This window comes from Aspergillus vadensis, assembly GCF_003184925.1.
Source record: "Aspergillus vadensis CBS 113365 unplaced genomic scaffold BO88scaffold_5, whole genome shotgun sequence".
Classification (NCBI taxonomy): Eukaryota; Fungi; Ascomycota; class Eurotiomycetes; order Eurotiales; family Aspergillaceae; genus Aspergillus; species Aspergillus vadensis.
In genome coordinates, this window is record NW_020292043.1 from 234,520 (window position 1) to 260,732 (window position 26,213).

The 26,213-nt window shown below is 50.9% G+C and overlaps 6 protein-coding genes and 1 non-coding gene across 7 annotated transcripts; 4 read left to right on the forward strand and 3 right to left on the reverse strand.

Moving 5' to 3' along the window:
* Positions 1-31: 31 nt before the first annotated feature.
* Positions 32-3,461, reverse strand: BO88DRAFT_228795 (uncharacterized protein). The gene has a single exon (XM_025702055.1). The coding sequence runs from the start codon at positions 3,280-3,282 to the stop codon at positions 442-444; it is 2,841 nt and encodes a 946-aa protein (XP_025565227.1). The 5' UTR covers positions 3,283-3,461; the 3' UTR covers positions 32-441.
* A 4,630-nt stretch (positions 3,462-8,091) lies between these two features.
* Positions 8,092-8,162, reverse strand: BO88DRAFT_t78. Its single transcript has one exon. It is a non-coding gene; the product is annotated as a tRNA-His (tRNA).
* Positions 8,163-13,224: 5,062 nt separating this feature from the next.
* On the forward strand, positions 13,225-16,965 carry BO88DRAFT_423336 (putative serine/threonine protein kinase; the record flags this gene model as incomplete). Its single annotated transcript, XM_025708639.1, has 2 exons — positions 13,225-13,925; positions 14,010-16,965. The coding sequence occupies 2 exons, from the start codon at positions 13,225-13,227 to the stop codon at positions 16,963-16,965; spliced, it is 3,657 nt and encodes a 1,218-aa protein (XP_025565228.1).
* Positions 16,966-18,396: 1,431 nt separating this feature from the next.
* BO88DRAFT_334426 (arabinogalactan endo-1,4-beta-galactosidase) lies at positions 18,397-19,528 on the forward strand (the record flags this gene model as incomplete). Its single annotated transcript, XM_025702803.1, has 2 exons — positions 18,397-18,732; positions 18,800-19,528. The coding sequence occupies 2 exons, from the start codon at positions 18,397-18,399 to the stop codon at positions 19,526-19,528; spliced, it is 1,065 nt and encodes a 354-aa protein (XP_025565229.1).
* Positions 19,529-20,306: 778 nt separating this feature from the next.
* Positions 20,307-20,981, forward strand: BO88DRAFT_402789 (uncharacterized protein). Its single transcript, XM_025706194.1, has 2 exons — positions 20,307-20,620; positions 20,655-20,981. Exons 1-2 carry the CDS (start codon positions 20,570-20,572, stop codon positions 20,826-20,828), a joined length of 225 nt encoding a protein of 74 aa, XP_025565230.1. The 5' UTR covers positions 20,307-20,569; the 3' UTR covers positions 20,829-20,981.
* A 51-nt stretch (positions 20,982-21,032) lies between these two features.
* BO88DRAFT_485954 (uncharacterized protein) lies at positions 21,033-21,594 on the reverse strand (the record flags this gene model as incomplete). Its single annotated transcript, XM_025712383.1, has 1 exon — positions 21,033-21,594. Exon 1 carries the CDS (start codon positions 21,513-21,515, stop codon positions 21,033-21,035), a length of 483 nt encoding a protein of 160 aa, XP_025565231.1. The 5' UTR covers positions 21,516-21,594.
* A 1,072-nt stretch (positions 21,595-22,666) lies between these two features.
* On the forward strand, positions 22,667-25,032 carry crzA (putative C2H2 transcription factor Crz1; the record flags this gene model as incomplete). Its single annotated transcript, XM_025702826.1, has 2 exons — positions 22,667-23,963; positions 24,029-25,032. The coding sequence occupies 2 exons, from the start codon at positions 22,667-22,669 to the stop codon at positions 25,030-25,032; spliced, it is 2,301 nt and encodes a 766-aa protein (XP_025565232.1).
* Between the last annotated feature and the right edge of the window lie 1,181 nt (positions 25,033-26,213).

Below are 26,213 nucleotides of genomic sequence, written 5' to 3' on the forward strand. Positions count from 1 at the left end.
TATGGAATGGTAAATCACTATCTAGGAACTACCTACTTGGCGTAGTCAGTAATTGAAAGGTTGAGGAAGTCAAACAAGATTTAAGTATCATTCAAAATTCATGTATATTCATTCGACTCATAGCTCGTCAATTCCACAACCTCATTGACATCGTCCGATCCATCCATACAACCGTTTGCATAAAGACATTGAACGAAGAGAAAAAAAAATAAGCATCAACTATCAGAATAGAAAGGTAACAACAAATGTGTAACGAGTGTGGTATCATATCTTATCAAATAAATCAACAATCACAAACCCGTATGTAATATATGTATGGATGTGGGTATGTAGGGATGTATGTATCAACCAGATACCCACATGAGAGAAATAAAGAGGCGGGAGAAGCTTATCACCGCAAAACTGGGTGTTCAGGGGAATGGAAAAAGAAGCAAGCTCTGCTCACTTCGTGGCATCACTATTGCTTCTGCTGACGGACTTCTCGGAGAATGTGTCCAGTTCGCCTGCAGTGGCATTGACAACGCGAAGTTTCTCCTTCGGTACGGTGAAGGTCACCTGGACGCGACGGCCTTCTGCAGCACCTTCCACGTCCCAATCGTCGTCACTGTCTGGATCAAGGTCTAGAAATGCGTGTAGGGCGGTGTCATCGCGTGAGGACCGAGCCTGAGACTCCATATTGCGTGAGAGTCGGTTGGCTGCGCCCCAGTCTTTGGCACCTTGCTTGCGTCTGAAGAGTTCGGCTGATGCGCTGACGGAGCGACGCGGGAGGCCGTAGCCTGTAGAAGCTGAAGAAGAACCGAGAACCGTGCTTCTTCGGTCGATACCAGAGGCTAGGGGTGCTGGGCTCGGATCTGTGTCCGTTGCTGGGCGTCTCCGCGTTAGGGAGAGGACTCTGCGAACGTTGTTGCCGATCCATTCGGATGTGCGTTGCTTGGGGAAAGTGGTAGGCTTGGGAAACAGATCGAGTGGGGAGGTCGGTTCAGGGTTGTCGCGGAGAAGGTGCTCGCCTTCAGCTTGTCGAAGGGAGAGGGAGGTATGAGCGGTGGAGTAGGAGTCAGAAGAGTAGCGCTTTTCGGATGAAAGCGCTGCACTGTTCGGTCTGCTTCGGGCTGGTTCTCGACTCGGGATCGAAATTGTGACGGACTTTTGAGGTGACTGGCGCCCACTACTTGCTTGACTCGCGGGGTAGCTGAAGTTAGCCATGCGAGGTTGAGGGATTGATTTGGCTGACGTCGAGGAGTCAGAGAGGTTTGAGGATGTCCGTTCATCTTTATCTGGAGAAGAAGGCATGTCTCTGTCATAGCCAACTCCAGCCATGTAGTCGGACGGTCCAGCCGAGCCACCAGCATATGAGTCTCCGCATACGGTCGTGCTCAAAGGTGTCAGGATTGTTGACTCGGCCCGGAAGTTGTCGCTTGTTTTCTGCGTAGAAATTCCCACGGCATCTTTGGCTTCATCTTCCTCACGTTCATCGATCGGGTGGATATCGCCCGTGGCATCACTCCTTCTATATTCGCTGTATTGCGTAGGGGGGCGATACATTCTCGCGCTCAGACTAGAACGACCTGTAGTTGTGGGACTAGGATCCCCGAGCAGACCAGTGCTTTCCGCGACAGCATCCCCTGTATCCTGCCAACTAAATGGTCGGCCAGATCCGCTATTGCCCATCCAAGGGTAGTCACTTTTCACTTCCGCCTCCCTCATGGAGGGCTTGTGGATACTGCTCGCCATGAAAGGCTCCCCTTGACCCCAGAAGTGGGCTCTTTCTGCCCCCAAGGCTAGCTTGCGGAGCTCCTGATCTCGCATGCGGCGCTTTTGACGCCTCTTCCAGAGGAAAAATAGGAGGATAGCGAGACCAGCAACCACAGGAATTCCCAGCCCAACACCAACTCCTACCCCGGTCTTCCATGTATTTGACGAGCCAGAATAGGAGGACTTCTGTTGGCTGGCGATGGAGTCAGGATTCCGGTAGGATGAGACCCATTCCTCAGAGGTGATGTTATATAGATAAACCTGTGAGTTTGGCTGGGATTGCTTAGCTGAACGCTTCGACGATGACGACGACTGCGGTATAGTATATCCGCCTGCCACCATCATCACACCACCAGGCAGCATCGTTGCCCCATGCCCATAAAGACCACTCCCTCCTGTGGTCTCCGTATCCTCAGTTGACAGTATGCTCCAAGTCCAATCACCAGACCCCCCATATGTTTCTCCTAGTTCCAGTATGACTAGCTGCGGTTGAGCAGCAATGCTTGTATTCCCCACCCATCCCCCGTACACAATGACCTTGCTGCCATCTGGGGAAAGAACTGCTGTATGCCCCGATCTCGGCTCCACCGTGGCAACTTCCCTCACAGCAAGCTCGGTCTTGTAGGAGGTAGAAGTAATGTCGACTGTGACGAAGCTCCAGCTATTTTGAGGCAGTGAGAACACGGCAAGCTGCGACATATTGATGAATGCGTCCTGGGTTTGGCCACCAATCAGGAGAAAATCCTGTTGCTGGCGCACCTCGCCGTTCGATGAATATGCATAAGTGGCTTGTAACGGAGTCACGGTAAAGCCGGCCTCTGCAATCGGGGGTGCGCGATTGCCGGTGGTGGATGCATCATAAGCATCAGTCCTGCCCGATCCGGATGGCTCAAGGACCACCATGGACTGAGAGTAGTTGGCGCTACCCATCCAATTTGCTTCTGAGGCATTCGAGAAGGGGCACATCCCGCCAAAAGCATAGACGGAGCTGTCGGAGGTATTGGTGGAGGCATATGCGAACCCTGCTGAGAGATAGTTCGGTGCATCCACATTGTTGCTTGACCCGCTTTCCTTCACAGAGAGCTTTTCCCATGACCCATCACCAATTGAGCTATTGTTGTCCGGTGTAAACTGCCACAGCTCACCCTTGTCCAAAGCTTCCTGGCAATCGCCTACATACATCTTAATCACTCCATGCTGATCGATAACAGGCACAAAGGCAGGGGACTGAGTGTTGAGTTGAAAGGGTAGTGGGTCCATCAAGATATTGTAACTCGGGCTTGTTGTGTCGATTTCGCCTGAAACATCCCAGGTGATGAACTCGGTGGAGGCATCTTGACTCGTACCGGTGGATTGCAGCAGGTAGGCAAACGACCCATTGCTAGTTGAAGAGTAGAAGAGTTGTGAGGGAGTGTATGGGACGGCTGTGGAAGCCGGGCTGGCGAAGAGCAGGAGGACAAGGAGTGTTGGCACCACGGGGGCGCCAACAGCCCGGTGCATTCCGTGTTTTCTCGAGAGGCATTCATCCATGGGGATTAGCCAGAGCTTCAAGATGCGTCAACAAGAATGCGGCAGTCTGAGACTGACTGCGATGCATCTAGCGCAACGGTCGATCCTTAGCTCGTTAGCACGACTCAGCGAAGGCGCGTCTGGAGGGCCAGACCGGCCGGCATGAGACGAAGCGTTAGGGACGACCTGTATCAATTGGAGTTTCTCCTTGAAGGTTTGGTCTCCAGAGGATTGCAATCAAAAGACAAAAGTAACCTTGAAACAGGCGATAGAGGGAGTAGTGGTGAGGAGGAAGAGCTGCGCGAGGAGGCAGTAATATTGACAGGGGAAAGAAAGCGACAACAGGCTGCATCTCAATTACGGCCGATCGGACCCGGTTCTAGACGATCTCTAGAGGCGCCGGAAGAAAGATTTGATTAGAGCCATCGTCATCGCTAGCGGACCCATGGCAAGCTTTGTCCAGTCTGAAGTGGAGGCCTGGAATTACTGAGGGGCTGGAGATGAGGATTGAAGCGTCAACACGGGCGGTTGCACTGGCAACCTGGAGGGGCGAGAGAGAGAGAGAGCACTGCATGAAAGTCCCAAGGAGGACGCGTGAGCATTGTGGTGCAAAGATCCCTGTTAGATAGATAAATTGATTTGATGAGGTTGGTGATGATTGATTGTTGTTGGGTCGGGCAATTGTGGTTTATCTCCATTCTGTATCTGGATGATTAAATTGACAGGTGCCAGTTTTTGACCTTATCGATAGTATGAATGATGGCATGCAGAATAAGTGAGACCGACCATGTGGAGAAAAGTGAAACAAGGGCGATCCTCTAAGAGATGTCACGTAGTTAGTTCAAACGGCTACAAGGAAACTATGAGAAGATGTGTGACAGCTCATAGTAGTAGTCGATGATGATACTGGTCTCTGTAGCCTTCTTCCTGTATAATCTATGCCACTATTTTGCACGTTTGGTGAGTTGCGATGGTTGAGATTCGTTGATTGTTGATTGTTGATATTGCAAGTGGGGCCACCCCAAGCAGGGAAAACTGAAGGAAGCTCAATATGGGTTGGCCTGCCAACTACCAGCCATCAACAACATTTTCTCTCCCATTCATTTAATTACTATTTACCATAACATCATCCATCATATGAAAATCAAGGTCTTGGTTTTTTCATGTGAAATCATGCCCACCCCCACTGCCTCATTCCCAGCCTGACCCAAAACTACTTACTCAAAATCTCCACTACCAGAAAATTATACCTATTAGTAGATACTTTGTAGATACATACATACATACGCCTTACCCGGTCTCATCCTCGTGGGGCTCCTGCGGGGCTGCATCTTCACCACGAACAAGTCAAAAGAGTGTCTGAAGAAGCAAAGATTCCCACTTCCAACTATCTACCGCCTTACTTGAAGTTTTCTGGAAAGGCCAAGGAGCCACTACCACATCAAGGTTCGGTGAAGTTGGCCTGACCTGACTCAACTTCCGGATAGAGCTTGGTGCTGATGCTCGTACTGCTGCTGCGAGATCATCTATTTGGCCACTGTGAGTCTGTGCGCTCAGTGGCCAGTCAACTTTGGATCTACTTACTGGATCGCCTTTGGTCATCCTTACGCCCAGGCGCCCTCTCACTGGTCGGAATCATCAACGTTGTTTGATATTCGGCCGGACTGACCAGCCCTTCGACACAGTCAGGCTGATCTCCGTGGCGAGATCCGCAACCCAACTATCCATTACAACTGGTCCTCCTCTCAGGCCACAGCCTTCTCGACAATACGCGCAAGATCCTCAACGGACTGAATATCCCGCGAATCTCCGTAGGCCCGCTCGGGCCGCAGTCTGATATGCAACTGCTTCCAGGCAGCCTCGCCAGTGGATCACTAACCATAACTCATCTGCGACGTAAAGCAAACAAACATATCGGAAAAGCTCAAGGGTGGCGGCGTTGATCATGGTGGGCCAATCGAACCGTCGCCCAGCCCCCCTTGGTGCGGGTTGATGTTGATGTTGGCGATCAGCTACATTCCTTCTTCCCCCCGGCCGTGACAGTTCGCCTGCATGATTAAGGCGATGATTGTTTCTCTGAAACCAATAGCAATACATCTAGACCAAGCCAAGACAAGGGTATATCGGAAACACTCGGTTCGGGCTTGGGGGACGAGAAAGTCTATTACAACTCGGGATTGAATGCTGCCATCTGACCTCGTAGCCAAACTTCATGGGTCCGAGCCAGAGGTATGCTCCCGAGCTCCTGCATAGAACAACATTTCTGCTTGGACGCCACAGGGCATGCCAAGGTAAATAACATACTAAGTGTCTGCATTTTGCTGGTTTGGTAGCCTCATGATGGGGGCAGCGCAGCAAGCTACCTGTTAGGTTATATTCAGATGGGGAGCATTATCCGATCACCTGAGAACTTGCGGTGAGACATATGCCTATGGATGGTACTTGGTGTACGAGGTTTGGATCTTTGACCTCCTCGACTAGATAACATTGTGTATGTCGTGTGGTCCACTGTACTCTTCGCAAACCTGACCGAACATAAGAACAGGGGGTGGCAGCTGGCTATACTCGGCCTTCACAATACCAACATTCTACTGGCTATATGCACACTTGCCTGGGTGATGCACTGGCTCTTATACGTATGTACAGCTTGGCTGTATGATACGTATCTAGGCAACACTACATATGTACCTGCTTGACTGACATTAAGCTACCGCCTCTGCTGCATATGCCGGTCCGATTGTGCATTAGAATCAACCCAGCCAATCAGATTGCCTGTGATGTGTGCATGAGTATACCACTGGCAGGCTAGAACCATACATCAATTTTAATCGACTACCTTTTAATCAGCTCATTGTGGCGTTGCATCGGTATCACTGCATGCATGAGCGGTTAATACCATTGAATGACCTGAACGCGATCTATCACTTGGCGTTATTCGGGTAAAGTACTTCCCAATGTTGAGATATTTCCCTGTGCCATGCATACTCACTATCGTGGATTATTAGCACTAAAGCCCCCTTCCTCATCTAAATTTGGCCAGGTTGGAAGCAAACAAAGCATGTGGTATGGAATCACCGGACCATGTACCACCTAACGAACTACCACGGATCTGCGCGACAAGGCATCAGGACACCTGGTCCAATATGACCTCCCAATTGGCAAGCACCGGACGGCTGACCGACGTATCCGGAGTATGGCGCTGTCATATGTAGACTGGTTGCGACTTCGGCTCAACTCTTCAGAGGCCCGAACTGGGATCAAATAGCTAGCTACCTAGGTCTTCATGTCACCGTCACCTCCGGTTAATTGATCCCCGTTGAGCTGGATGCTTATCAAGAGCGCCATGAACATATCAACCCCTGAGTCATTCACCACAATGCAACACAGCACAGGGCTTGTAAAGACCAACTAGCCAACCGCGATACATCTTCCACGAATGGCGCAATCGATCTAATGATTCGAAAACGCCACAATCATCTTTCTCACTACGGCTAGATAGTGGTTGCAGCACTATTGAAAAGAACCCTGCTCGCCGTCCTAACTCCTCCTACTGCATACTGCATGATACCCGAGGTATAATCAACAAATATACATATACTACATAGTATACATATATCATCATGCCAGATGCAGTCCAATCTTATCGGTTTCCTATCCGGGTAGTAGGCGCGGCCGATACCGTGCCACCGCATCATTATCTACCACGGAGAATTCTATAACAGTGGCTTGGTATAGGTGACCAGGTAGAGTTACACTCACCCGCGCCCCATGTCTCATAGTACTATATTCCTAGTCGTATTCATATACTGGATTGATGTAGATGTAAATCTCGTATCTATTTTAGTTTCTTGGTTTCTGCCACGGATTACCTGGTTTGGTGGTATGCAGGGAGAGGAGGTCACTCCGCAGTCTAGGGTGTCCTAGTAGTAACATACAGTAGAGTATGTGTGGTAAAGGGGTAGAATACATGGTGAGTATTACTACTGGTCAGAGTTATCGCAAGTGGGATACTCCGCAGTTTGCACTACAGTACCACTTTACCCGGCTATAGTCCTGTCCTAACTACCTCCCAGAGTAGGTAGAGTCTACTAAACATGACCAACACCACACCACACTAAACACACATCGACACACCATACCAGAGACATACTACACTCGATCATCTGCAAGCCAAGCCAACCAACCAACATCCCATCCATCCCATACTTACAAAGTAGATAATTAACAACCAAGTAAATTACATACCCATTCAAGTGGTATACTTGGCAAACTACTAGTATTCATACCGTAATCAACACACATGTTCTTGGCTTTAATTGGCATGATACATACATACATACCATACATCCAACATCCGGCTATGCCTACCTACCTACCTACCTACCCAGTATCCCCCCCCTCTAATAAGAGGGGAAGAAGACGCCCTAAAAAGCTTGGTAGCGGGTGCGCCAGAAACCAGACCAGTCATTATTACTGATAACCTCGGCGAGGCTCGGATATGCATGATTCTCGATTAGGAATTAGGGATGGGTAATGGGGACCTAAACTACTGAACTTACTGTCTCTTGTGTCTAACTGTCTAGTAGGTAGGGGCTGGGGGATGGAGTGGGGTTGGTTTCTTTTGAATGGGTTTGATGTGAGACTGGGGGGACACTGTAATAATTTCTGGGTTGTAATAGGGACAGTGTGTCTGATAAAGAATGTATAGATATGATATGCGATGTGAAGTTATAGATGACTGTATGTGGGTGAAAACAAACTAACTATGGCGTTGGGTATGGCTGAAGGGGGGAAAAGGTAAAAAGACAAAAAAAAGTTATTGGTTCGTATTGGCGCTGCCCGGAATCGAACCGGGGCTGGCACGGCCACAACGTGACGTCATACCACTAGACCACAGCACCTGTTGTTGTGATAGAGGTACCGGGGATTTGGTATATAGCCTACGTATTTTAATATTTGTGCTTACTAGGCTAGTGGTTAGTGTGAGCAGAAGAGTTGAGTAGATGTTAGGATGGCAATGTACTTACTACATTTGTGTTATTTGTGTTGGTTGTAGCATTGTGATCCTGACTTGTTTGACTTGGTTGTTTCTAATCACTGTTCTCGGTCTACTGGCGTGTGTACTATTCTTCATTTCGTCTTTCTCGACATCCTAACACCGGATATATATCTCCGTGTTCGGATTACAATCCAGTAGTATGATGAAAGCATGGCCTACGTACTACATCTGTTACCCCTCACGTATCCCCAGATTACACGCAGTGTGCCAACCGGGTAACCCAATTTCGATTACTTGATCAATGGTTGGTATAATATGAAACGATGCACCTGGGCGTCTAGCCCGAGACGATAACGACATATACAGCGGAGCATGAGAGCAGCTCCTGCAATCAAGGAATACCCCCAAAAGACACACAAATGAAAGTCCAAGCAACACACCAACCACTATCAGAAGCATATTGAGAACATACTAGAAAAAGAGACGCCGCGTAAACACGGCACGTAGTAGCCCCGCAGAGAATCAACCCCGACGCACACCAACCCATTCAGTAAGTAGACATGCGAGACCTCGTGCTATCACCAAGCTAGTTGAATATGACACTGGAGATCCCTGGGGTAGACTTCGATCCGCGCACCCACCAGCCACGAGATCGACGGAGCAGTACATAGATTTCATGCGTCTCTATACCCCCACGGCAGCGCAAATGCCCCCAGCAGCGGCCTCAGAACCCAGTACGGGCCGAGCTGTCAAAGCAAAGAGCCTTGTACCCCGCGCGCAATCGAAGTCGAGGTCTGGGGAACGGGCGAACGGGCCAACAGCTGCACCTCGTCTCCACCAAGATTAATAAACGAGCGATACGGAGCGCAAAGCCCATAACCCACGAGGCATGGCACCAGACAGGATCAGAGTGGGAGATGTACCCCTGTCGCGGGATGTAGCGCCAACATTGCTCCTGGCCGTCCGAAGTAGTCACTATGAACTAGTCTATCCCTTCCCAGCCAGTGACCCTCTAGCCACTTGGCAATGGCTGAACCAGAACAGCATCCCACTAGATAGCAGGTGAGTGCAGATCAATGTGCTGGTCTAGTGCACAAGGAGTGTCAAAGTGCCCATTCAAGCAGTGGTTGATGAAGTGAACGCGGTAGGCCACCGACCGCACCGTATATACCAAAGTATGCGGAAGGCAACCCCCATAAGGCGGCGTGCATTGCCTATATGACATGCCAAGAAAGGGCATGTCTATCTTGATCCGAGAAATATTCGCGCCGTGGTCCTTGAGACACCGAGAGAAACAGTCAGGGGCGTCCTACGTGTGGCTCGCCAGCGTTGGGCTCCGATGACGTCGGTACGGGCCAGTGAGCGAATGGAATCAGAGGAGCCCGATGAGAATGCAAGAATGCAGATGCATGCCCGCACTGCAGCCCGCCATCCAATGAAACGCCTTCGAAGATCGCATACTAGGTCACTCTGAGACCAGTCTAAGCTGAGGTATCCAGAGAGAGTTGTATCGCCATGCGTCCAGTGGTCGGCCCAAGCATTCCCCGCCTCTCGTGAAAGCCATTTTCCGGGAGAGCGCTTGCTGGCTAGAATTGTCACTATGCTGCCCCCAAGTGCAGGCGAGGTTCCTCTAGTAGACCATTAGAGATCTTCATCAAGGGAGCAAGCTGCACTCAATCCAGCAAGAATGGCATGGCTTCCATGCCAAAAGCAGGTGGAAAAGACGGATTGCCGCTAAAGCAGCCACTCCTCGTGGGGACGAGTCAGGCTGCTATGCATGAGCAAATCAGAGGTAGGAAACTCATTCGACGGCCTCCCGTCTCTGATGGGCTAGTGAACTTCTATTCGCAAGATGGTTGGGGATTCTCCTGACCGGAACTGGGCCACCCTTGAGCATGGCACCAATGGCCGTGCGCCCGGCGTCAGGCCGTTTTGTATACAGGTGAACCCTGGGATGGATAACCAGTCGTTTCAGATCCAGGGATGGTCGCCAGGTATACCCAAGCTGGAAGACCCATCGAGGCCTTGCTCAAGGTGGAGCGACCGGTGCTTCATGGATTGATGGAAATTCTATTGAGAGCTCCCCACCGTTCTTCCACGAGTTTCTCTGCGTGTGTCGGCCTCGCCTCCTGCCTCATCAGGAAAGCACCCAACAGTGACATCTCCAGGAGTGTTCGTGTGGCTGCTGGTTAGACTGAACTCGGGGAGAACACAGACCTCCTTGTCCAAGCTCTCCGCGCGGAGCTAAAGGAGTAGGCCCCGAGAGCTTATTGGAGGGTGAGGCCGCAGTCAAACATTATCTACATACAGTAGGGTGAACACTGGTGGCCTATAAGGGCTCAGACGGGTGCCAGGGAAGCAGGGTCGCTCCGAAATCCGTCGATCCAAATTACATGGTGGTCAGTGCCCTCTTGATCACTACTGTATCATGACGCTCAGCTTTTTGAGAATTGACCCAGGGAGAGAGCGTGGTTAGAGACTTGGAAGATACTAGAACGGACGACTATGGATGGGGCGAAAGAGAGTTGGTGATAGACATCATTGGACCCACGGAACAAGCAGATCCAGATCGATACCGGTCGCGCTGGCCAGCCAGACTGACAGGTGTCAGTGACGACACACACAATTCCTTTACAATCTGTGTCTAACTGATTGTTCGATATATCCATCATATTTTGTAGGGGCTGATGATGGACGTATAGACCGAGTCGCAGTACTGTAGGCATTGGCGAACCCGTATTCAGGTTGGGTGGCACGAAGGATCCGTTCAGGCACGACGAACAGTTGCGATAGGATGACGGGAAGAGCAAGGGGCGGAGAAGGGCCAATGACCCGTTGACAAAATGGCCGGAGAAATAGTCCTCTACGTAAGACAAGATAGAGAGAACTGACGCCACAGGCTAAAAAGTATTTTCTATCTTTTTCTTTCATCTTTTTTCTTCATTGCGTTTACTCTCAGAACTCATTTCTCTTCGTATTTTATTAAACTTTCCTTGTCTCTTTAAGTACTACTACGTAGATCTATTAAACAGTTTAGTTACAAGAAGTCTAGAAGGCATAGTAATATAATCCAAGTACTAGTACCTCATGCAGTCAAATTAGGGATGGTCAACGGGCTCATGAATGGTCGACACGCGTCTTGAATTCTCACACTTACGGAGTACAGATGAACCAAGCTAAAGTAGAATTCAGCCTAAGATGCAGCATCCATTTTGCCCCCCGATGGAGAATACTTTAGATAGCTAAAGAGGATCCTCTCCCGTTACCGGTCAGGACGCTAAAGTCCGTAGCCTACGGGAGTGGTGCCCATGGGCTTGGAGGAGGTCCCAACCACCGCCAAGGAGGGCCGGATGGCCGGCCGAGATGGCCTTGTTCAAAGCATTCACTGGCTAGTAATGTTCTTATTATCCACCACTATAGCTACCCACAATCAACTAGGGAAATACAAAAAAAAAAGTAAATAAGAAATAAAGATCATTGAAATGGACATTTGATTATCTTTTAGATTATCTTCCCGGGAAGCACTAGGGGATTGTATCGGACTGAATCGCATTATGATGATGCTCGTGCACAACGGGAAGAGGGACTCAACCTCCCCACCGACCGGCTATTGGGTGATGGATCCAGAATAATCTAGGTACGTTTCCATCGGTCCCCCTTCGACGGGCAGGTCGGTACGCCGTACGGAGTATGGTACCTAATATACTGCTGTATTCTGGTTTCACCCCCCCCGTCATTATTTAGTATCATCAATCCCTCCTGGACGGGAGTTGCCAAGTCGTTTTCCAACCAGTTCTGACTAGGTATTATTGGGGTATTGTAAATCAATTTACCAGTCACCACTGGTAAGTACTGCAGTTTGCGCTGTGCTGTTCATCTTTTGCTACGTATTCATTCGGTCCCCTCCTCCCCTCTCTCTCTAGTACTCAGAGTCTCTCAATCTCTCTCTCCCTCTTTCCAGTTCTTTTCCCCCCCACCCCAAAAAGGCAAGCCGCCTGACAAAAGCCTGACTGACCCTTCTGCCACCACCGCCGTGAACCACCACCTCCATCTGCCGTTCTTCCCCCCCATTATTCATTACTCACGATCCGCCATCACAGCGGTTCCTCTCCTCCCTCTCCCTCTCCCTCGTCCTGTCTTTCTACACTTTCTCCCTCAACTCTCTCCATCCCCGTCCCTTTTCCCTCTTCTAAACACCACCCATCACCTCCCCTTAATCCCTCTTCCTCCCCCCCTCCTCTTTCTTTCCCTCTTCCACTTCGTTCCACTATTTCTCTTCTTCATTAAACCTTCCAATACTTACGGATACCTACCCCTCCTTTTTACCTTCTCCCTATACCCTTTTTTTTTTTCTTTTCTTTTCTTTTCTTCTAATTCCTTTCATCGCCAGTATAATTATTTGCACTTTCTTTCCTTCTTGTCTGTTTCCTATCAACTTCGGACGGCTCCCCCCTTGCTATATAACGGTTATTACACCGTCGTGTCTTTTGTTACTATACTTAGACACTCTCTTGGCTCTGGTCCTGCCCTATTTTAAAGGGTCTCTTCTCCGACCGATCTGCGAACATCTCCGGCTCAACCTCGTTCCACCCTCACGTCTCCGAGCGCCCCAATCGATCATCAGCTGCATCCTGGCGCTGTAGCAGTTCGGTCGCTCGGAGTCTCCGATCTCGTTATCGCCGCTGTCCGGTACACGGTTTATCCCCCAGGTCACTCTGCATGCCTGTTTATACGCCTTTCCGAGTCGAGCTCTGAGAGTAATGCCGGTCTACTCGTGCGCATCCACCGAGCTTCACGTCAGCTCGCCCTGAATCAAGCGGTTTCTATGGGAAGATCAACCGGACCGGAGAAGGAAATATATTGTACGGACAGGGCCACCAACGGAACCCCAGGAAATAAGGCCTAGGAAGGGGAGGATGCCCAGTTGTAACTCGGAAAGAGTTCGCTGATTCAAAGACATGAAAATGGACCGTCCGCCTTCAGTTCCTGGCCTGGAGGAGCCCGTCATTCTGGCTATCCGGAATGGCCAGACCTCAGACCATGTTCGCAGGCGGAGTTCGGACAAGTCCATCGAGGATTCTTCGTTACCGGCACCGATAGAGGCAGATATCAAGCAGACTGTCACCAAGCCACCGAATGCGAAGCTTCCCCTGCAGGGCGATTTTTCAGATGGACAGACCTCTCTTCGACACCCGTTTCCCCATCTGTACCATTCATCCAGTACATCCAGGTCACCCTCCACTCGTACTTCTTCGAGCTCGCTTCAGGCATTGAACGAGGACACCGTCGTCGATGCGCGGTCGGATCATAGCGCTATCGGCCGGAGCTCCATCTCTTCTCGGAGGGTCGCCCACATGGGCCCCTCTGAGACTCATTCCGCAGACTATCCCGTCTATCCCGACCAATCCTACGCCGTCCTTCAGTCCCAAATCCACCCCACCTACCAACCCCCGTTCCTACGCACCCGAAGCTCTTACCCGTCCCGGACTGAGGCGGCCAAATTTGCTCCGTCGCGTGCATCACGCACGGCGGGCAATACCCCCCTCTCCAGCCCGGGCCTGTTCTCCATCAGAAGTCCTCGCTCGACGCCTCCATTCGCGTCCGACGACGAAGGTCGCATCAGCAGTCCCTATCTCCATCCCACTCATCTCCAGCCCCCCAAAGAGTAAGTCTGACGTGCCACCGAGTGCACTAACATCCTCTGTCCTGCCAAAAGAATTCGACTGTTGACTGACCATCTTGATGATAGAACCCATACCGCTGAGGTGGATCGAGATCTTGTGACCGGAAACAAGCTCATCAATCAGTATGAGATCCTCGAGGAGCTCGGGCGCGGTGAACATGGAAAGGTGAAGCTCGGCCGCCATGTTACAACGCGACAAAAGGTTGCAATCAAAATCGTTCAGCGTTATTCAAAGCGTCGCCGCCTCGGAAAACTCGGTAACCCTGAGGATAAGGTCAAGAAAGAGGTTGCCATCCTGAAAAAGGCACGGCACCCTAACGTCGTCAGTCTGTTAGAAGTCATCGATGATCCGAATCGCCAAAAGGTCTATATAGTCCTCGAGTATGTGGAGAACGGAGAAATCATCTGGCGCAAGCGTGGGCTGCGAGAGATCGTCCACGTCGATAAGCGCCGGCTGGAGCGTGAGAAGGCGGGCATTCCTGATACCCCGTCTTTCATGGAAGAAAGTCAACAGTACGTAAGGACAGCCCAGCACCTTCGTCGGCAGCGCGAGAAGGCACGTGAACGGCGCCAAGCACAGGCGGCATATGCACAAGAAGCTCCGATTCCTGCCTGGAGTCTGGAGCATGGTGCGGAGTCAGACGACGATGAGGATCTGGGGGGCGAGCCTATGGTTGCGCGTGTTCCCAGCCGGTCTATGGTGAGCACCGATGATGCCCACTCCTCTCCGAGTCAGTCTTATGTGTCGGGTCAGGAGTCGGCACTGGCTGCAGTAGAAGGCAGCATGTACGGCGCCTATGCGGACTACCCATTCGAAAGACGGTTCAGCACCGCATCAAGCAGCTTCGGCTATGCACCTTCTGAGCCGGAGTGGTTCACCGACGATGACGACATGACCTATGTGCCTTGCTTGACTTTCAACGAAGCGCGTAATGTCTTTCGCGATTCGTTGCTAGGTTTGGAATATCTTCACTACCAAGGCATCATCCATCGCGACATCAAACCCGCAAATCTTCTGGTCACCAGCAACTATCGTGTGAAAATCTCAGATTTTGGCGTCTCGTACTTGGGACGGCCCATTCGAGACGAGGAAGAGGAGCAGGTGGAGGAGACGGATGCCACCGAGTTGGATGATGCTCGCGAGCTGTCTAAGACGGTCGGGACACCGGCTTTTTATGCCCCTGAGTTGTGCTATACAGGCGATGATTTCGTGGACGTGCTCGGCGCCGCCCCTCGGATCACCGGCGCTATTGATGTTTGGTCTCTGGGTGTTACCCTCTACGGCATGATCTTCGGGCGCCTACCATTCGTTTCCGATGACGAATACAGCATGTTCCAGACTATTGTGCGGAAGGAAGTCTTCATTCCCCGAAAGCGATTACAGCCCGTGGAAGACGATCCCGACACCGTCAGTCAGTGGCCTCGCTACAGTGACGGCAGCAAACGGATGGAAGACGAGCTGGTGTACGAGGACATTGACGACGAATTGTATGATCTGTTAAAGCGGCTGCTGACCAAGGATCCGGTCAAACGGATCACCGTGAAGGAGATCAAACACCATCCTTGGGTTCTGCATGGCCTTCCTAACCCCAGAGCATGGGTGGAAGAGACGGACCCAGGGTATCAAAGCAAGGGAAAGAGGATCGAAGTATCCACCGAAGAAGTGACTAGTGCTGTCAGCAAAGTACCATTCATTCAGCGTGTGCGATCCAACGTTGCTAAGTGGTCTAACTATCTGACTGGAAGGTCGAAAGAGAAGGATGGTCGCAAGCGGACTCCTAGCAATTCTCCTTCGGTCGAGTCATCGTCAACTACAAGCAGCACTGCCTTTGGGAAGTACCTTTGGGACAATCGGCGGCACAGCCTTAGGGGAGATGAAGAATTTCCACGCTCTCTCCGCTTACCCAGGGAAGGCGAGCATCCGCTTTCGCAGAGTGTCACCGCAAGTCCCGTGGGCCGAGAAGATCAGCCGTCTTACTTCGCTTCGTCCGATTTTATGCCAGTGCAGGACCAATCTACGCGCCCAGATCCTCCCGAGCGCACAACGTCCACATTGTCTACTGCTGAATCTGCCAAGACCGTGAAACCATCGGACCACAAAAGAGTATCAGTACCCCAGCGTGCTGGTACCCCCGTCCGTGTGGAACCGTCTGGGACCACGAACATTGGTGGCCTTTTTGGTGGCGCGAGCCGTCGCCTTGCACGAGGCCTGCAACCTGGGGATTGGCGGTCCGATCGGTCTGTCTCGGGCGAGACCGCGTCTTTGGACGGTGACCGCCACTCGGAGCCCAGCTTGGCTTTGAGTGTTGCCTCTGCTGTTGGTCAAATGCAGAATTGCAACTTGTTATCGAACGAGGAGCCGCTCTTGACTCCTCCCGATGGCTCCCTTGGTAGAACTTCCAGCCATCGGCGAAACCGATCCCACCAGCTTCCAGGCAAGCATTCCGCCGAGCCATTCCACCTAACCAAGGAGGCCTTATTACGGAAGAGGAGGAGCGACCTCGGGCCCGTTGGTGATGCAGACGGCAATCGTGGCGACAGCGAGCCATGCTCCGGTGACTACACGGGCCTGCGGATTGAGAATCACCCGCAAGTCTCAGACTCGTCGAATGACCAGTCCTCTGGGGATCCTCTTTCAGGAGGACTGACGACTTCGCCGCCATCGGCAGCTACAATATCCTCTTCATCAATTGACGAGTATACTAGCGGCATGTCCCAGAGCACTTCTCACCCCAGCATCCCGTCTGTGGTGTCAGGAGCGTCGTCTCTCTCTGGTGAGAGTGGCTTCAAGGAGAATGATGCTGAATCAGCCGTTCAGGTTCCTTCGATTCTTCGCACTGGTGAAACAGTCAAAGCCCGGCATCCCTGTCCTCCACGACCCGCAGAAGATGATGAGTGTCGCTACTACTGCGATGACGAAGAAGAATCTGGTGACGACTCGGAAGATGAAGGACTTGTTATTGGCAAAAAGAGGGCAACCCCTCAGAAGCCGATCATCCGCCCTGGACAGTCGAAGTCATGATAACTATACACACATGTCCTTTCCGGGGTCTTCTGTCGACATATAAGCAAGGGACATCAAAAGTTTCTTTCACCGTTACATGATGTTTGCATTTGCTTCTCCTTTACCGATCATGACACTACTACCATCATATCATGTCTGACTTTTTCTGGGTGGTCACGCGGCTTTGTTCAATCACCATGATAATTATCTTGTTGGAGTTTAATTCTGCGTGTATATCATTTATTCAATCAGTGGGGGGAAATCTTCCTTTTCTATTCGTTTCGCTTCTCCCCCCCCCCACATTCTTTTCTTCTTTCTGGCTGGTTGCGTCCCTTTTGCTGGCATACAGGAAACTTCCCTAGGGTTCCACATCTGTTGAGACACAGATACATTGCTTGTACATATATTTGCATTGGCGGCACGTTCATATTTGGTCCTCTTGATTCGGTTATCTTCATCCATTGGCTTGCATTCGGATGATGCTGGGGTTCATTCTGCGTCTATATATACTGGTCTGTTTGCTGCATTGGGGCCTGGGGTCTGTGATTGCGTGTATGTAATGATGCTTTGAGGAAGGGTCAGGCTATACAATGTACCTGTCTCTCCTTCTTTTCTTTTTGTTGGCTTTGGATAGCTGGAGGCAGCGGGAGTAGGATTTTGCTTTGGGGAAGGGTTGCCATGGAAGGACACGATGTTGATGACCAAGTCGCGAGAGATGATGAAGAGAACAACAATATACACAGAGAGAGAGACACTCACACGTTCACGATCCACTTGGGTGCGCCAGTGCCTTTCTGCCGCACATGGGAAAAGCGGGTCACCATTTAACCTAGTGTGCCGATACTTCCTCCACCGGGGGAAGCCGGATGAAAGGTGAAACCGGCCAAGCAGAACCACGAGTCCGTAGAAGCTTAGGGAGGAGGTCTGAGAGCGTCTCCTAAACTAGATTTGGAGTACACCGAGAAGTCGTCGTATGTGCCCATGTGGCTGCAAGGGAGTCTGGGCGACCATCTGACCTCGGAAGATATGGGTTTACCGCAAGTTGAATCCGACTTCTCGCCTAAGTATGGAGACAGGGAGCCCACGGTACGCATGCTGAATGGGCTCGGGCGTGCCACCGGCCGATCTGCACAGACGGTGTCATGTTCCTCCACCAATGGCTTGGCAGATTGGAAACACTTGGTGTCTCGCGATGCATGACCTGACGCTGACTGCCGTCCTGCATTGATTAAATCGTGGAGAACTCCGGTGGTGTTTAATCTATATGGGCAGACGTTATCCTTTGCCTTCTCCGTGTCATTTGCAAGACGGATCCGGTGGACAAGGAATGTCTCAAAGAAGCCAGTCGACGATGTCTTTTAAAAGGGGCTTTGATGCCGGGATTGACTGACTCGTACCGCTGGATCCAACCGTGAGAGTGATAACCAGGCTCATTACAGGCGAGCTTCGATGACAGCCATGATGATCTACCCTCTATTTCTTTCTGCATTGCCTCTGCTCAGCAGCGCCGCCCTGACCTACCGCGGGGCGGATATCTCCTCTCTTTTGATCGAGGAAGATGCTGGCATCAGCTATAAGAACTTGAATGGCGAGACCCAGGCATTGGAGGATATTCTGGTCAACAATGGTGTCAACTCGATCCGACAGAGGGTGTGGGTAGATCCCAGCGATGGATCGTACGATCTTGACTATAACCTGAAGCTGGCCAAGCGTGTCCAGGCCGCGGGTATGAGCATTTACTTGGATCTGCATCTGAGTGATACGTGGGCAGACCCTAGTGATCAGGTCGGTTCTACTGCTGGAAAGACGTGTGTCGAGGAAGATGGGACACTAACATAAGAGTTGTGTATAGACTACCCCTACCGGTTGGTCGACTACGGACATCGACACACTCACCTGGCAACTATATAACTACACGCTCGACGTCTGCAACACCTTCGCGGAGAATGACATTGACATCGAAATTGTCTCCATTGGCAACGAGATCAGCAGCGGCCTTCTTTGGCCACTGGGCAAGACCAGCAACTATGACAACATCGCGAAGCTTCTGCACTCCGGAGCCTGGGGAGTGAAGGACTCCGACCTGACCACGACCCCGAAGATTATGATCCACCTGGACAATGGATGGGACTGGGAGGAGCAGGAATACTTCTACGAGACCGTCCTGGCCACGGGGTCGCTGCTCTCCACGGATTTCGACCTCATGGGAGTCTCGTACTACCCGTTCTACAGCTCGGAAGCAACCCTGTCGGCGCTCAAGACCAGCCTTACGAACATGCAATCAAACTACGATAAGTCCGTCGTGGTGGTGGAGACGAACTGGCCCGTGTCGTGCCCGGACCCCGAGTATTCATTTCCGTCGGATCTCAGCTCGATCCCCTTTTCGGCTGCAGGCCAGGAGGAGTTCCTGGAGAAGCTGGCAGAAGTGGTCGAGGGCGTCACGGATGGACTGGGCATTTATTACTGGGAACCGGCATGGATCGACAATGCCGCCCTGGGATCCAGCTGCGCGGATAACTTGATGGTGGATATTAACACGGATGAAGTGTTGGAGAGTGTCACTGTGTTTGAGGACCTCTGATTTTTTCTCAGCTATTGTGTATTGTATTAAGAAGTGATGTTCCAGCGTATGTGTGCGTGTGTGTGACTAGCAGTACGTATATGTTAATAATTGATCAACAATCAGTCAGTAGCTCTGTTACTCAATTCTGCTACCTGCATCACCTGCATCACCTGTACGGTAGAGACAAGTTTCAGAACAAGACAGATAAACAAAACTAGATAGAAAAGCACAACCGATTAGGGAAATAACTCATGTAGATCCCATCAAGAAAGCGACACTACCGGGCCGCGCGCGCACAAAACACCCACACACCGAAATGATGAAGCCTGCGGTTGAACCGTGGACCTGCAGATTGAGGGGGGCAGCAGACCAAGGTGGCTGTGCAAACCAGCGATCCAGTTGGGATCAGCGGTGTTTCAAGCTGCAAATGGCATGGTTTGGCTTATCTATCTAGGATCTAAATCAGGGCCAGGAAATTTAAACCCTGACAGCTTGTCGACAGGAGAGATGAAGAATGTGTGTGTTGTGTGTCTGTTGTGTGTGCAACCGAGATAGGGGGAGGAGGGAGGGGGTTAAGGCTGACAGGTTCTTCCTGAAGAGAAAAAGTTATCTACGGAGTAAGTTAGAGGATGGATCTATCGGAAATAATCAATGATTATCGTAATACGAGGGGATCAGTGCGGGATATTTTGGTAATATCACTCTTACTGTACTACGGAGTACTACTATTTGAAGTAAATGATCCTTGACAGGATGATGATGTTTTTCCGACCTGCATGACGCTGGGGAGATAAGAACTCTCGGATATGGAGTAAGTATTAATGGAGTGTCTAATTAGGGCATTGAAGAGGGAATTCATCATCCTTGCTGCAGCCTGTCAGGTCATGATCCCAATCATACACCCTTGTTTCCTCTTATTTTCATCATCTTCTTTTTTTGACTTTCGATTCTTGTTGATCAACTTGATCAGAGTGAGATAGACAGGCTATTTTTAGTTATCCCTAACTAGTTAGTTAACTTACATCTCCTACCCGATTAGATCAGCCGGCCCTCATCAACATGAACAAACTAGTTATCGTGACAGGCTGTGATGTATCAATCATTTCTTCAGTTATTCTTGCTTTGGACCCTTTTTTTTCTCGAGACCAGCACCGTACAGGTTAACTCGGCTGTAGGCTACGTCAACGGTTTCTTGTTTGTGTTTGTGGTTTCACCCTTCGTTCTCATCTCAGTGTGGATCCTGCAGTCTGCCTTGTCGGATCAACATACACTCTTTCTCTTTCCCCATTCATTGGATGAAATTCCACTGAGGGATTAATCCCGCATGATGATGATATGCTATTCTTACCACTTTTCTGGTCAAGTGGGGGATAGATTGGGGAGAGATACTATTCATTCTCCCTTCTTTCTAGGCAGTATTCACAAATTGTATCAATTTATTACTGTGATAGATATGATAGTATATCAAAACACCACAACTACAACACATCTCATGAGCATGCACAAGAAGTAATAGAACTCATCAAGGAAAGCTCGTCAACTCAGTCATGCTCCTCCCTGACCTCGGGCGTAGAATGTAAACAACATAAACAGGATACGTCTGCGTTGCGTGCATAGAGCACTCTCGATCCTTTCTTCCATGAATCGCTTCGAGTGCCGCGGGCTTGAGGACGTCTTGCACTAGCTGAGTCACCTCGATACTGCTTCTCTGCAGCTCTTTATCCCGCAGCTTACGGAACCGTGTCTCAACGTCGTCGAGGAAGCTGTTGGGAGTTTCGCCATCTCCAACATGGAGTGTGACTGTGCCGATCTGTTCGCGTGTCTGCTCTCTGGACCCGCGGTAGCGGAAGGGGGTAGATCGGGTGGTGAGGCCGAAGCGTTGAATGGTGCCGTCCTCGGGTAGGAGATGAAGAACGTGGATCATGGCTCCGAAGTTGCCAATAAGAAGGAGAATGGAAGGAGGACCGGTGGAGCGGGTGAATATGTTTTTTAGATGGGAAAGCATGGGTATGTGAGTTGAAGCATTTACATGGTAGAGTAAGCTGGCACTAAAGTGCAATGTTCTCTGGGGATGGTGATTGATGAATATCTATTGAGGTGATTGATCCCTTATGGTAGATGTAGCCCAGTGCACCAGGCGGAGATTCCTCCAGTCGGGGATAGATTTGGAGGAGACACGGTTAACAGTAGCAAGGGAGGGCTCTTCTGTATTGCACTGCTAGGCAGGCAGTTTTTACTGTCTGTAGTATACAATTGTAGATTAGGCGACTATACTAAAACCAATAAAACTTACTGGAAGACGGAATTCACAGGCCCTTATTGTACTGAAATCATATAAAATAGACCCCCCGGCATCAGTAGAAACTAAACTAAAATCCATTAAATTGACAGGTAGTTTAATAATTGTTTTTTCTTTTTGAGAGGCAGACTGTCTGGCCTGAGGAATACTTGCTTTTGCACGTGCCCCCGGGAATCAGGCATCGGGAATCTGGACGAGTTTCTGCCTTGGACTTCCTTCTTGGACCGTCAGCTCAGTTTCATCATCATCCTTTTCGAGTTTCGATCTTCTTTCCTGTTTCACCCTTGTCTATCTCTGTGTGCGCGCGTGTGTGTTGTGTCTCATTGAGTCTGCATCCATCTCCCTCGTACCTGGTCAGCGGCTGAGGATCGTCCTCTGCCGGCATCTTCCCCGGCGCTTGTTGGCGCCCGAGAATGTGTGCAACGACTTTCCCCCTCCAGACCGACTGCGCGCCGCGAGGCTGAATCGTCGCAAGGCCGTCTGCCTTACTCTCTCTTTCTCACTCAACTCTCCCTCTCCCTCTCCCACCACAACCCACCCCCCTTTCCCTCATTTGCTTCTTTCTCTCTCCCTCTCTTCCCTTCTTCTGATCGCTCGTGTCCGCCTTTCTGCACGCCAATTTTCCATTGCTGTGCCGTGCTGGACGTCATCCACTAACTCGTGCCCGATTCCTTCCTACTACCTCCCCCTCCTAGCCCTCCTCCACGCCCACTTCCCTCCCTGCGGCATTTCTGACTCGGCCTTCCCCGCGTTTCTTCAGCTTCGCCGTTAGCTGTGAGATTGGACCGGACCTTACCTTCCAACTCGACTAAGCCTTGCTCATCGCGTGGGATCTATTTTTGGCTCATCCTCTCGTCATGGCATCCCAGGACAACCTGCCCGACTCGGGGCAGTCGCCCGCTGGGATGAGGAGCCGCAGTATCAGTCCATATAATGATCCCTCCGCCGGTCTGACCTTGGATGTCTCCGTCGCAACCACTACAGCTCCTTATACCTCGACTTCCTACAACCCCTCCAATCCAGGCGCTTCTGATTCCTACGGCTATAACCCCACCGGTTATCTCTCCGCACCCTCCGCCGCGCAGACGCTGGCCCCGACCGATCACACATACTCCCACAGCCTTCAACTGCCACAATCCTTCGATGCTGGGTTGATGCCCCAGCTGGACCAGTCGACGGGCCTGTCCTTGCAGCAACAACAGCAGCAGCAGCAACAACAAGCGTCAGACGAGAACTTCTCTAATCTTCTGAACTCGAACCCCTCAGATTTCGACTTTGCCCTCTATCAGAACCCTAGTCCGAACAGCACGGCCGCCCCGGACTACGACTCCCCGCTCCTGCTAGACCCCCAAGTTCACGGTCAGTCCCGACCGGGAAGTCAAGCAGTAAACCCCGCCGACCTCGTTAGCCAAATACCCTCTCCTCATCCTTCGGCTTCTCCGCAATTGTCCCCGATCTCCCCCCAGGACCATTACCAGCACTCATCTCCCGGGCCCATGTCGCCGCCCAACTCGACGCCGGGGACTTACTACACCCCGCAACATTCCCGCCATACTTCCTTGGATCCTGCCAGCGCTGCATACATGTCGGGCAATGTGCATACGGATTGGCAGGCAGTCATGGCCAACTCCGCCTTCCAGGGCCATCGACGGGCCCCATCTGAGGTGTCTGAGGTGTCATCCGCTGCCCCATCTCCATACATGTCCCAGCATGAATCTTTCGATGGCGTGGAGAACAACCCCTCCCCACTACTAGCGCCCCAGCATGACCCCGGTCTCTACGACAATGCACTGGGCATTGAATCTTTCACTTTGTCTGATGGTCAGCAACAGCACCACTCACAGGGCATCAGCCCCGCCCACAGTCCATATATCTCTCCGCAGTTGATGCCTCAACAGCCCACAGACATGATTCCCAACGTGCCATACATCTCTGCTCCTGCGGGCAACACACAGTACCCAACCCCACCGACCGACATGTACGGGGAGGGTATGATGATCCAAGGAAACGGTGGCATGGGGGATATAGGCCAAGCATCGCAAATGGCGCCCCCATCTATTAACGTGGAATTCGCACCCCCGGCGAAGAATCTCAACCTCCCGCAGACGAAGCCCAGTGCGGACTTGGACTCCTTGAGTCCACCCGTTGCCATGCGTAAGTTGTCACTGCTTGGCCTATTCTTTGCATTCCCTCGCACAATGCTAACTGCGAGCTTATAGGCTCCCGCATGCGTAGTAAGTCGGACCCGTATGCCCATCCTGCTTCTCGCGCACGGTCATCTTCTACTTCGACCAGCCTGGAGCCGTTTGTGCCTCCGTCACCCCGGTCGCTGTCGCCTTTTGATACCATGAGGGGACAGCCACATAGTAATCCCAGCTCCCGAGAGCCGTCCCCCTCGCGATCGGGTCGGCGACTGTCCACGTCGTCCATCGACAGTAGAAATTACATTCTCGGTCTTGCGGATCCTCAGAGGCCTGGGGGCAACCCTAACGACTCCAAACGTGTCCAGAAACACCCGGCCACGTTCCAGTGTCACCTGTGCCCCAAGCGCTTCACGCGAGCCTACAACTTACGATCTCATTTGCGTACTCACACGGACGAGCGGCCTTTCGTATGCACTGTCTGCGGAAAAGCTTTTGCGCGACAGCATGATCGAAAGCGTCACGAGGGGCTGCACTCGGGCGAAAAGAAGTTCGTCTGTCGCGGTGACCTCTCGCGTGGTGGACAGTGGGGATGTGGTCGGCGATTTGCTCGTGCGGATGCTCTGGGTCGTCATTTCCGTTCCGAAGCTGGTCGGATTTGTATCAAGCCATTGTTGGATGAAGAGTCCCAAGAGCGGGAGCGCACGATGATGGATCAGCAACAGCACCTGCAGCCTATACCACCTCCGTTGATGGTGCCAGGAATGGATGGCCAACATACCAGCAATTTCGTTCTCCCTGCCGCGTTGCTGGCCCAATACCCCGCGCTGCAGACCTTGCAGTGGGATCAAATCCCTGCCACCGCAGACGATCCCAGTGACATAGGAGGTCGCAGCAGTTTCGACGCCAGTTCCGGCGGAGAGTTTGGATTTGATGATGACGAATCCGGCCTCAGTAGTGTCTCTGGCATCAGCGGGAGCTACGGAGGCCCGAGTAACATGTACGATGTGAACAATTCGGGCCAGATGTTAGGAGTGAACCCTGCAGAATCTGGCTATCGAGAAAACGATTGGAGGGCATGACAATGCGTGTCTCGGTGATGCTCGCTTGCCCTCCCATATTATCCTTCATTCTTAGCTCGGGTGCTATATCCTTTCACCCAATTTTTTTCTTCTTTCCTTTCCCCATCTTTATCATTTAACAGGCGATATTTCTTTCCATTCTACCCGAAATCCGAGGCAACGGGTGCAGCAGGCTTCCTCATGATTTCGATTCCTCAATAGAACAGGGTTTTGGCGTTGAGATACAGGGAGACGGATTGGATCGGTGATTGATTGATTGCCTCATGACGGCGGGTTTCACTTTCGTTCAGACCTACCACTTTCTACTTTTTATTTCTTCTACAACTTTTCTTTCATTCTCAGATGGTTCTAACCCGACCACACATTATCATCTTATCTTGTTACGTGATTACGAAGAATCCTTGAACTTCATACCCATGGAAGATGCTCCCGGTTGTGTTTTCGTGTGCGAGGTTTAGGTTTTATTTATTTTCTTTCTATTTCGCTATTACCCAGGGAAAAGGGATATACTCTTGAATACGGATTATTAAGTCATTTTCGTTCCATCACATTAATTGTCCAACTTATAAGTGAGGGGTGTCTTGTTAAGCTCATGTAATTGACTGGCGTGCGGTACTGACATACTAACAAACAGAATACATATTAGTTAAGTCCACTATGATAGTCATCCACCCCCCAAGACAATAGTAGTATTGTATACACTCCTCATTGTACAGTTCATATCCATCTATCTTTTCTACCTACACTTCTAGTTATACAATGTACCCTAAAAATATAAGTACTCAAAGCTCGATTGCAGCCCCAGCCGAAGACAAACAAACCTACTTACCTCCTATACGAGCAAGCGCTCATGCATAACTTGCAAAGCAATCCTCGCGTAAGGTAACCGAGTGTATCTATAAGACTGACTGTTACTAGTTAATTAGCAGCACTAGACACAAATATAGTATTAGTACAGCTGTGTCTGCCCTAGCCTTTTTTTCTGTTTACGGCATCCGGATGTCAGACAGATGTAGGAAGCAGCAGTAAATGGTAAGCTTGTACTAGTAAGGATTTAGGTGGCAGTGGAGGGGATGGTGGGATATGACTACTACTACTACTACTACTACTACTACTACTACTACTACTACTACTACTACTACTACTACTACTACTACTACTACTACTACTACTACTACTAC

Excerpts from the sequence above, each read along its gene's own strand:
- BO88DRAFT_228795 (XM_025702055.1), bottom strand. The coding sequence starts at position 3,282 with ATGGATGAATGCCTCTCGAGAAAACACGGAATGCACCGGGCTGTTGGC.
- BO88DRAFT_402789 (XM_025706194.1), top strand. The coding sequence starts at position 20,570 with ATGAACAAACTAGTTATCGTGACAGGCTGTGATGTATCAATCATTTCT. Across the intron at positions 20,621-20,654 it reads ATGTATCAATCATTTCTTCA|ACCAGCACCGTACAGGTTAA; the intron begins GTTATTCTTGCT and ends TTTTTTCTCGAG.